The sequence below is a fragment of the Ailuropoda melanoleuca genome, chromosome 3 (genome assembly GCF_002007445.2).
Source record: "Ailuropoda melanoleuca isolate Jingjing chromosome 3, ASM200744v2, whole genome shotgun sequence".
NCBI lineage: Eukaryota > Metazoa > Chordata > Mammalia > Carnivora > Ursidae > Ailuropoda > Ailuropoda melanoleuca.
Window position 1 is genome coordinate 3,357,696 of NC_048220.1, and position 11,678 is coordinate 3,369,373.

Genomic DNA, 11,678 nt, shown 5'->3' on the forward strand with positions numbered 1-11,678 from the left:
CTCTTCCACACTCCGGTTATGAGTGGTCCCGTCCCTGAGTAGGCTTGACCCCACAGTCTCTCCTAGACCCCCTCTTGAGTGGTACACACATTCAGAAATGACTGGCCAGCTTGTGGCCTTGGGTACAACAGCTCCTCAGTGAGACCTTGTGACCCAGATTGGCCCGAGCTGTTCCCGATCCCCAGCGTGGAGCTGCCTGGAGGTGGAAGCACAGAGCCCTCCACAGATCCGTCCTGGGAGGGCTCATGAACTTACAGGGGGGTGAGATCAAACAATGCCCTGCCCTTTACAGGGAGGCTCAGCACAGTGGCCAGACAGAAGTTATAAGACACAAATCTCTTTACTTCCTTGCTTAAAGCCTTCCAGTGGCTTCCCATAAAACTAGAGTGACCACAAGCCTGCATTATCTGGGTCCTTCTGTTTCCCGCTCATGCCAAGCTGATTTCTGCCTCTACGCCCTGGCGCTGGCTGTTCCTCACCAGCGTCTTCCAATATCCCCGTGTTTTGTTGCCTCCATGGCACTTATCTGGAACTCATCATTAGTTATTGGTTGGCTGGTTTATATTTTTGTTTTCTATCCCTCAGTTCTGAGTCCCCTTAGAGTGAAGAATAGGTGTGTCCTGCCCTTGACAAGGCACATTGCAGCCACTCAACAGATGGGTGCTGAATGGCTGGCGATCAACCTACCAGGGAAGGAGAGAAACTCACCAAACAGCAGCCAACACTTTGTCCGTCGCACCAGCCGCGCACATCACCTCCCCCATGATTGCAACCAAAGCAAGAGATCACTGTAATCATTACAATCAGGTTGATCTCAGAAACCCTGTTGTAGGTGAGGGGTTGTTCCTTCAGAGATAACCTGCATGTTGTAATCTTCTTTCTCCGCTGTAGGGTCGCCCGATTATACTGTGCTCCAGGGACGACACTGAGAGTTCCAAGTTCGCGTATAAGACGATCGAGCTGCCCCACACGGTGGACTGCCTCCAGGGGATCCTGAGTGTGATCCCGCTGCAGCTCCTGTCCTTTCACCTGGCTGTTCTCCGAGGCTATGACGTACGTCCCACACCGCGCCGAACCCCCCAAAGGGGAGAAACATAACCCCGGAGTTTGATTTTGTTCTTAAGTGCTGATTTGCTGTAAAGCTTCATAGGAGAAATTTTTTCACTTAAAATAACTCTCTTTTTAAAGTAACTTCTACCCCTTGAAAACAAGTTGCAAGATTATGAAGACCATATCGCTAGACCATAAACTCATCACCCAGAGAGGCAACATGAATGAGCAAAATTAATCATTTATTCCAGTCTTTTCCTTGTGCATATGAATTTTTGAACTTTTTTTTGATATTTTATCGAGGATGATATTTTATGTCTTCCCTCTAAATATATTTACAAGTATTTTCTTACATCTTGAACTTACCATATGCAACATTGATGATATTCCAAATATAATAACTTGGACAAGCAACATGTACAATATTTCAACACAATCTCGTGGCATGGATTGTAACAGGGACTTAGCCAGTCTTCTGTTATTTAAACTGTTGCTAATTTGGGGGGAAATGGCTGCATAAATCACAACGGCAGTGACCATCTTTGCACATTGTATCTTCCTCCCACATTTAAGACTTGTCTTCAGTCTAGCAAATGATTCAACACTTTGAGACTCCTAACATACAGTGTCAATTTATGTTCCAGAAAAGAACCAATTTACGATCCCACCGGCAAAAAGTGTGTAAGAGCATACAACTCATGTGTAAAGAAATAGAAGTTTTATTACAATTTTATTTTGAGTTTTAAAGATAGATAACCATACAAAAAAAACACAATATAACAAATACCTAAGAGTGCACATATCCGGAATTGCCATTGGCTTACATTTTGTCGTATTTGTTTCTTTCTTAAAAACATTATTGTAAGCAAAAGAAGACATTGTAGGTGAAATTGAAGCCTGCTCTATCAACCATCCCCAGTCCCTTTTTCTTCCCAACCCCCACCCTGGACTAACAAGTCTTATGAATTGAGTGTGTATCCTTCCAATTAAAGTGAATATTTAACAGGACACACCGAGCTCACTGGTTTTAATAATGAATCAGATCCTTTTAATAGTGTTAACACATTAACACAGCATGGCAGGAATCAGGTGCACACTAAGTGTTTATTGAATGAACTAAACATCATGCTGTTGAGTGACATTTCTGGAATAAGGAACCACTTCCAAGATGCAGGTCTCCAGGAACCAGGTCATGGTCGAAGGGAACTGGAACACCCATCTCCTTGTCTTCAAGTACCCTGATAATGGGCTTGGTGACACAGCACGTTGCTGAGCTCTATGGGGTCCTGAACGGCTACTTTCTCTCGTTTTAGGTCGACTTCCCCAGAAATCTGGCCAAGTCTGTGACCGTGGAATAGAGATCAAGAAAGAGCCTGAGGAGGCCGTCGCCACCTGCCGTGTGGTTCGAGGCCCGTCCCAGGGACGCCCAAGTGGGAGGAACAGCGGGCATTCTGTGTGTTCCGAGTAGATCCCAGTAGACCTTGACAGCTTCCACGTGCCTTGTACCCAAGTGCTTTGCTTAGAGCAGATACTGTTTCTCTGTGTCCTGAAGTTGCCAGAGGAGAAGGGAATCATTGTTTACACATGGGGATCAGAGCGGACTTTTCCACTACTGTGCAATAGAGACACAGCTCTCTTCAGAGTAACTGTGAACCTTTTTTTTTAACCAACACTAGTTAGTTTTAAAAGACAAAATATTTATAATGATGATTGTATAGCTTTTAAGTTATTTTTCTAGTATGTGGCTTTCGATAGCCAAGATAACTCCCAGACCATGTACTCCCCCAGCCTCCTGGCAGGGGGGGCATTCATCTCAGATTTGAGCACAAGGCATTGCCCCTCTGGACTCCTTTCTCCTTTCCTGTCCTCTCTGGGCTGCCCCTGATTCCCATCCCGTGACGTCAGGGAAGCCTCCCCACCATCTTCCTGTGCCTCCTGTAAATCCCTTCAAGATCTCAATGTCCTTCCACGGTTTCTTCTATAAATCCATCCGACTCTCCAACTTCTATTAAATCTGATCATGGTTCTTTTGAAGCCCAGGCAGCATTCTGGTCCCTGCTCCTACCTATAGTCAAACAGCTTGAAATATCCCATGCAAGAGAGTAGTTTCAAGTGGGCCCCCTTGCCCTCTCTTTAAAAGCATACACAATCAAAATACTATGCAATTTTAAGACAATAAAGACACGTACAATTCTTTTTTGGCTTGTGTGTGTGTATTTTTGGTAATCTCATTCTTTAAGTGTTCTTGCTTGTTGAGGGCTCCTCAAAACAGGAAATCAGCAGCGTCCGGTGGGAGTGAGCCCTGGTTCTTGGTAGCCAACGGCACTGTGCCCACACCTGTGACCCACATGCTTCTGGTGGGAGAATGAGGACTAGTTATTTTACAGGATGGAACAAGCTGTAGGATATTTGGGACTCTTGGATGAGTCCACTGAACAGCTGTCAGAGGGGGTTGGACCACGTGATGCTGTGTAAGATGGTTGCCCAGGACCCAAAGGCAGCATGCAGGGGTGAAACTCTCAAATCCGTGCTTTTTTCAAAAAAAAGATTTTATTGGGGCGCCTGGGTGGCACAGTGGTTAAGCGTCTGCCTTCAGCTCAGGGCGTGATCCCAGCATTATGGGATCGAGCCACGTCAGGCTTTTCCGCTGGGAGCCTTGCTTCTTCCTCTCCCACTCCCCCTGCTTGTGTTCCCTCTCTCGCTGGCTGTCTCTATCTCTGTTGAATAAATAAATTCTTTTTTTTTTTAAGATTTTATTTATTTACTTGAGAGAGAGATAGAGATAGTGAGAGATAGAGGACCAGCAGGGGAGAGAGGCAGAAGTGGGCTCCCCGTTGAGCAGGCAGCCCGATGCAGGACTCGATCTCAGGACGCTGGGATCATGACCTGAGCCCAAGGCAGACACTTCACCGACTGAGCCACCCAGGTGCCCCTGAAATCCACACTTTTGATTTCCATGAGTCCATCACTATCACCAGTTTTATTCATACAGTCAGGCAGGAAGGTAAGAAGGCAGGGACAGAGTTCTGAAGGCTTGTGGGGTCAGAATTTAGGCTCCCAATGAAAGTAGCTATCCCAGATGGCTTGAATAGTGTCTTCATGACCACTACCCGGTGTGAGTGACTCTAATATACCATCAGATCTTTGTTCGGGATTACCTGTGGGTTACTCAGTAACTTGTCTATCCTTTTCTATGCCCTCCCTTCTGTCATGGGGCTCAGCAACCTGGGAATTACATTTCCAAGTTAAAATTCCACCAGTGAGAAGCATCATGGAAGATCTGGAAGGTAGTTAAGAAATCATACAATTTGTTGAAGAATCACGTTACTTCTTTCTCCTCGGGCAGAAGCAGACAGAAGCATGGCTTCGGCAGAGAGGCGATCCTGCTATGGCCCTTAGCCCCAAAGCCCCCGCTGCGGCCAGGCTCCCTAGAACTCTGCCATCGCCCCATGCTCCGCAGCCGCCAGCAGAGTTTCCTGCAGCCCCTTTAGAATCCCACTTCTGAAGAGCTGGCAGGAACCCAGGAACCCCGATGGTATCCTCTGAGCCATGTCCTCCAGCCCTTCCCACAGATCCACCAGGGCGCAAGTCTTGCCGGAAACACCGGCACTCCTTTCTGTCTTTTTAACCAGACCGTGGTGGTCATTATGACTTCTGAGGTTAGGAGACCTTACAAACTAGCCAGAACATTTTTAGCTGGATGAGAACCAGAAGAATGCATCTCATTTCACAAGTGAGGCTTGGGCAACAGGGGGCTCTTCACACTTGGGCGCTTAGCAAGACTGAGGTGTGGACCAGGCACTGGACATGCGGCAGAGGGACGGTCAGAGGGAAGGGGCTGCCTCCCGTTCTCAGGGAAAAGCTGAGGACTTCTGTGATGGACGCGCATGCCCTCAGCAGAGCGTCATGGGAGAGACCTTTGGGAGCACATGGTCAAGACCATCCTGGGCGTTTTGTCCTTGGTTTAAGAAGATGGCCCGATGGAAGTGGGAGGGTCTTTATGATGGCTGGCTGTCTCTGGGGTCACACGGCTGCAGGATGGTTCAGCTCCGTCCACATCTGGTGCACAGCTGCCGTCCTGGGAGCGCTCTGTCATCCTCCAAGGGATTCCCTTGTCATCCTGCTTCCCGTATCTCACGTCTTCCTTCTGAGTTTCCTTTGTCATTTTGGTGGAGTACATCCTTCTTGAGTAAAGGAGGCTGGGACTTAAACTCTTGAGATCTTGAGAAATAAATGATTTTATGCCTCACACGGGGCTGAGGGGTTAGCTACATATAGAATTCTAGGTCACGAAAACATGTTTTCTTCAGAACTGTAAAGGTAACGCTCCCTGATCTTGTTCACAGCTTTGCAGTTGAGGGCTTCAAAGTCACTTTGATGTAGGTAGACCTTTGTGTTCCCTTCTTTTTCTCCCCGTGTTCTCAAATGCCACAGGGAGGTGTCTTGGGTCTCTTCTCATTTAGTGTTGATTTCAGGCTGGTACCTCCTGCCCCCTCAGTTCTGGGGGATTTTCTTGAATTACTTTTCTGTGGATTTCTTTCTGTTTTACGCCCCTCTTATTTTAGAGGTTGAAGCTTCTGGACTGGTTTCTCATTTCCTATCTTTTTTAATTGAGCATCTTATCTTTTTGCTCTTCTAATGGGAGATTTGACGTATTCTCCCAATCTGTTTACTACTAAGAGTTTTCATTTCTGCCAATACGATTTAATTTCCAAGGGCTCTTTTTTTTCTCCGAATATATAAATATATATATATATATATACACACATATATATATACATATAATACATATTTTTAAAATGAACTACAGCCCATAGTTTATTCACATTTCCTTAGTTTTTACCTAGTGTCCTTTTCTGCCATCTTTTTCCTGACATCACATTACATGTTTCCTTAGGCTCCTCTTAGCTGTGACCGTTTCTCAGATTTCCTTTTTTTGAATGCTCTTGACATTTTTGAGGACCACTGGTGGGTATTTTCTAGAATGTTCCCCAACTGGGATTGTCTGATGCTTTCGCATGGTTAGACTGGGGTTATGTGTTTTGGGGAGGAAGACCCCAGAAGCAAAGTGCCATTATCATCGCTTCCTATGCAGGGGGGTATATGCTGTCAACATGTCTTGTCACTATTATATTAGCTTGGCCACCTATGTGAGGTAGTGCTTGTCAGGTAGTCTGATTTTTCTCTTTCCATACTGACCTCTTTGGAAGGAAGTCACTATGCCCACCCCCACGGAGTGGAGAGTTATGCTTCACCTTCTTGAGAGGGGATTGTCTACATAAATTATTTGGGATTCAGTACAGACTTGTCTGTTCTTTCCCCATGTACGTTTTCATTCATTAAATCATTTAGTTCTATTAGTATGGACTCGTGGATATTTATTTTATGCTGAGTTATAACCCAATACTATTATTTATTTTATCACTCAGATGGTCCCGGCTATGACCATTGAGAGCCCTTTCAGTTTACTCTTGTGTCCCTTTGACACACCCACTCTGTGTGTGTGTGTGTGTGTGTGTGTGTTGTAAGCAATTCCGTATTTTCTTGCACTCTAGCCTCCTCTTATGTATCTTCTGTCCCAGCCCTAGACTCAGCTATTGCTGATTTGGGACCCCTGGTTTCCTTCGTTGGAGAATGGTCAGTAGAAAACAACTTCTGGGCTCTGGGTGTGCTTTTCCTGCTGGGGTGTCGCCGCTTCGAGGCCATCTCAGCTGAGAGAGCGAGGACATACAGGTGGGCTGAATATCTTTTTAATGGCTTCAAGGATGAGAGACTTTCATTCTCTCTGAAGCTGGCAATAATTTTTTCTTTTAGAATTTCCTTTCTTTTTCACTATAGTCTCTGTTTCTTTCAAGATAGTTTTTTTGGTTGTCTTAGTTTTATTTTGTTTTGTTTTGTTTTTGCCACATGACCTTAGTTGTCTGGTCAGATTCCAGGTGGGGGAAAGTCCTGAGCATACGGGGGGGGGGCGTTGATGCTGACATTCACTGCTGGGTAATCTAGGGGAGTCTGCGGTGGCAGGGGTGGGGGTGCAGAGGTCAGGTCTTTGCTTTAGGTTTTCGGGCTGGTCTGACTTCCAGAGAAGAGTTTCCAGTCCCTTGCCTGACAGCAAGAGTCTAGTTGCTGGTGCTCGGGGGGATGCCTGCAAAAGGGGGGCTGAGGGCCACTGCATTCAGCACCCATGCCCTCTTTCTTATGATCAGAGAATAAGCCCCCAGCCTTCTGCCTTTCCCAACTGTTTCTGCCCTTTCTCCTGCCATGTCTTCACGAGTCTGACTGCCCAGCCCAGGGGTGAGAACCCCTGCCCAAGGAGCCCATCAGAGTCCTCCTCTGGGGATTTTCAAACTTGATTTGGGACAGAGGGTCTGCCCCCCTTGGGTGGTGCAAGAGCAGAAGGTGACATGGGGAGAAGGAAGCTGACCCAGAGGAGAACAGGGTGTGATGAAGAGTTTGCCCATAGCTTCCAAGGCTCTGGCCAGGCTGCAGTCCCAGGGCCAGCTCCACCCATTCTCTCCCAGGTGTTACAATGCAAGAAGCTCCCAACAGTGTCCCCATTGGGTTAAGTGCAGTTTGGCTTTCTCTAGCACACAACAGAAGCAGACTTGACTCGCATCCCCTGGTACATTGGATCCTGGTCGGGGTTAGAGAGAAGATGGGGAGGGCATGGGGGAGTGGAGGGGGAGCAGGCAAGGTGAGGGAGCAGAGGAGGCCAGCACAAGGACACTCATTGTTCCTGTGTGCACAGCCTATGCCCTGAATTCAGTACTTCTCTCCTTGAATTTCACAGCATCCCCATCAGGCAGGGGTCACCACCCATGCCCACTCCCCATGGAACTGAGGCTTGGGGAAACAAACCTCTTGCCCAAAAGAGCACAGCTCAGTGGAAAGCCCAACTGGAACCCAGTCAAGACAAGTCCAGAATGGACGATGAGATTGGAGCCATGGAAACCTGTCAGCACCGTGACCCCTGGACCAGCCTCACATGTCCCCAGGCATGCCCAGGCCAAGGAGTGGAGCCTGAGCTCTTCTTCCTTCCCTCCTATGTGTTCTTCTCCCATGTGGGGCAGGGAAGTGGGCAATGTCTGCCAGGTGGGCAGTATCTGCCAGCTGTGCCATCAAGGAGCCAAGTCAAAGGCAGGGAAGGGAGGAGCAGTGAGGTCTCAGGAAGAACAGCCAATGGCCTTCATGTCAGAGGGTACACAGGGCTGCAGAGCTGAAGGGGACAGGAAAGGGGGAAGTGACGGAAGGCAGGTGGGCATCCCAGATGTAGGTTCAATACAGCCTTCCTCTCAGCAGGCAGGTGAGCAGGCCAAGGCCAGAGGTCACCCCTCCAAAACTCACGCCAGGAACCATGGCATCCTCCTTGACTCCTTCTTCACTCTCCTCCTCCACCCCCCTCCCCCCCACATCCCACCTCTAAGATTGACCAGTCTACCTCTTAAACCGACTTCTTTTCTTTACATCAAATTTTTTAGTATAATTTACATACGTTAAAAGTCGCCCTTTTTTAGGTGCCCAGTTCTGAAGTTGGATAAACATACAGTGATATGACCACCATTAGAATTAAAATATAGAGTATACCTATCATCCCCCCAAATTCCCTCCTGGACCCTGGTGATCCTCCCTGCCCACTCCCCCTGCCCCCAACCTCGACCTTTGGCAACCACTGACCTACTCCTGCTTTTTCCAGAATGTCCCATAAACAGAATCATAGGGGACGTAGCCTTGTTTGGCTTCCTTCCCTTAGCATGTGCTGGGCGCTCTTCCATGTCGTGCAGCCATCAGGTCAGCGTCTTTAATCCCACCGTGTGGCTACTTTCACCCATTGGGCTACATACGGGCATGCGTTGTTTCTGGTTTTTGGCTGTTGGGAATAAAGCTGCTACGTTTATGTCCAGCTCTTTGTGTGGACATGTTTTTATATCTCTTGGATACATAGCTGGGAACAGGACTGCTGGGTGGTATGAAAGGGGTATGTCTGATGTCACCAGAAATCGCCAAACTGTTTTCCAAAGCGGGTGCGCCATTTTGCTTTCCCACCAGCAGGGGATGAGAGTTCGAATTGCTCCACGTCGTCACCACCGGTGTTGTCTGTCTTTTTTATTACAGCCATCCTGGCGGCTGGGTAGTGGCAGCTCAATGTGACGTTTCATGTCCCTCAAGTATTGAAGCAGTTTTAAAATAGGTCCTTCCTCTTGACACCTGCCCCAGGCCAGGCCTCACCTTCTCTTACAAGGGCCATTGCAATAGCTCCCTAACTGCTCTTGTGAACGTAAGCTCCTCATCCCCGAAACTCCATGGGCTCTAGTGATCTTTCTAAAATAAATACCTCAGCACGTCATTCACCTCCTTTCTTAACACCCCTCAACGGCTGCCCTTTCCCTCCACAGACGGGGCCCCTACCCCACAATGCCCCAAGGGCCAGCAGGTAAGGGCTGACGAAGTCATGGCCAGACATGGGTCATAGGGAGTGGTAGGGACTATGGTGAGCTAGGGGCCTCCCCTCAAGGGGCAGCGGCCACTCAGTTCCAGATGGCCACTGCCTTCTGGGAATGCGGGCCCTATGATGCCAGAGCTTTTAACTATTAAGGGAAACCAGCAATTGAGATTTTTCAAGTGAAAGCTCCCAATTTTCAAATGTTGGCAACTAAGTCAATTTAAAAACAAACAAACCGGGCTAAACAAAGTGTATCGGTGAGCCGAAGTAAGCCCACGGGTCTCCAGTCTGCAGCGCCTGTCCACCTCAAGGCCCTACTGACCCTCCAGTCACCTCTTCCCATCTCCAGCAAGACCAGGTGACCTTGGATTTCCTGAACACAGCATGCAGGTGCTTACTTCTGAATCTTTGGGACCCAGTGCCCTTTCTGTCTAAACCACTGGCCTAGCACCTTCCTGCTAGCTTTCCAGCCTCAGCTGGGGATTCCTCCTATCCAGGAGCCCTTCCTCAACTATTTCCCCCCGCCCTGCAGGCTAGGTCAGCTGCCGGCCATGCTCATATGTGCAACACCCTCCCTGCCTCCCCACCCCTCGCTTCACGTGGACTCTACCAAAATTCTGTGCACTCTTCCCAGCATGGACTAGATCCTTCCCCACCTCATCACCTCAGCTCTGTGCCCGTAAATATTCACTGTATTTCATAAACCAGAAAACGCAGAATCCTTTTAGAAAACTATAGGTGTGTGTATGTGCATAATGACTTTAGGGACTCACTTTTCATGGGGTGAGTGTTGTAAACTTGGCTGAAGCGTGTAGGAATGGGTGCCCCTTCCTAATCTAAGGGGAAGCACCCATGCGTGCTCCTTAGTGAAATGACAGCTCTAACAGAGGGGCTCTACTATTCTCCCATAATCCTTGATGATGGCAATTTGTGGCTCCCTGTTTCCTCTTGTGCACCTGGGGCAGGGGGCAGGTGAGGCTGATGTGAGGACCCGTGTGGGCAGGAACCCACCAGGTGAGCCCTCCTTCACTGAGATCACACGCAGGAGCTACCATTTCAAGCCAGGATGGGCCATACTCTGTTTTAGAAAACTCCCTCTGGTGGCCGAGGGAGGGGGTGGCCTAAGGGAGGACACCCGTGGCCTCCACAGGCCCTGGTGCCCTCAGCCTGGCCCTGCATCACAGGCTTCCTCCCCAAACTCTACCACCACCCTCCATGCCTCCCAGCCCCTTGACCTCCCGCTCTGCAGGGTCCTGCTTCCTCCTCCCCATTTGTCGCCTGCCCTGATCACCCAGCGGGCTCTGGCACCCTGTGAAGTCTACTCCTCCTCCACAGCCCCACATTCTCCCGGTCGCCAAAATGTGCACCGCCCCCCACCCTATCCACGACCTCTGATCCTTTTTCAGTGTGTCCAGCTTCCTTGCCTCACTTTCAGCTTTGCTTATTCAAACGCAAGTCTGGCAACAGGCAATACCCTGGCCTCTCCCATCGTTTCACACGACCCAGGCCTGGGTCGACCGAGGGGCCAGAGGGTTGCAAGAGTTGGTTCAAAAGAAGGTAAGGGTCAACGGACCCCAAGCCCTAGGGTGACCTCAGCACTGCATTCCGTTCCCCCCATATAAAACCTTGCCTTTTTCTGAGTCAGAGGTTTGACCACCTGTCTTCTCCTCCATTCTGTCACGGACCCGCGGGGACACCCGTCTGCACGCGGCCATCTCCTCGCACTCCGCTTCCCGACTTCTGGCCGCTCATAGCAAGCCGCAGGGTCCAAGACCCCTGCCTCTCCTCTCCACTCCCTCGACGCCTGAGTCTCCACGTCCTTCCGGGGGCCACACCACGCCGGGTTCCTGGACGCCGGACGCCAAGGCCCGGTCTCCCCCTCGTCCCCGCCCGGAGCTCTCCCCCGAACGGGCCGGCTCCGTTCCCCTACTGGCCGCCTGTCCGGGGCCACCCTTGCACCTGCAGCCCAGAGGGCCCGGCTCTCGGTCCGCCGGTCGGCCCTCTCCGCCGCCTCCCGGCTCCGCTTCCGGCCGCTGCCCCGCGGGCCCGGTGCTGGGGATGGCGGACTCAGCACGCGTACGGAGCCGGGCCTGCGTCCCCAGGCCGCAGGGCGCCCCGCACAGGCCGGAGCAGCTGCGCTGCCGCCGAGCGCCGAGCCGCGCCAAACCCCGCACGGAGACTCCCTCCGCCC

General features: G+C 50.0%; 1 protein-coding gene across 1 annotated transcript in view; it reads left to right on the top strand.

Annotated features, from left to right (window-relative positions):
• GFPT2 (glutamine-fructose-6-phosphate transaminase 2) overlaps positions 1–3,246 on the top strand; it is a 41,046-nt gene extending 37,800 nt beyond the window's left edge. The window contains exons 18-19 of the mRNA XM_002927786.3: positions 892–1,053; positions 2,364–3,246. Of these exons, the coding sequence (XP_002927832.1) occupies positions 892–1,053; positions 2,364–2,408 (207 nt within the window). The 3' untranslated portion in view covers positions 2,409–3,246. The remainder of the gene's footprint in view (positions 1–891; positions 1,054–2,363) is intronic.
• The last annotated feature ends 8,432 nt before the right edge of the window (positions 3,247–11,678 follow it).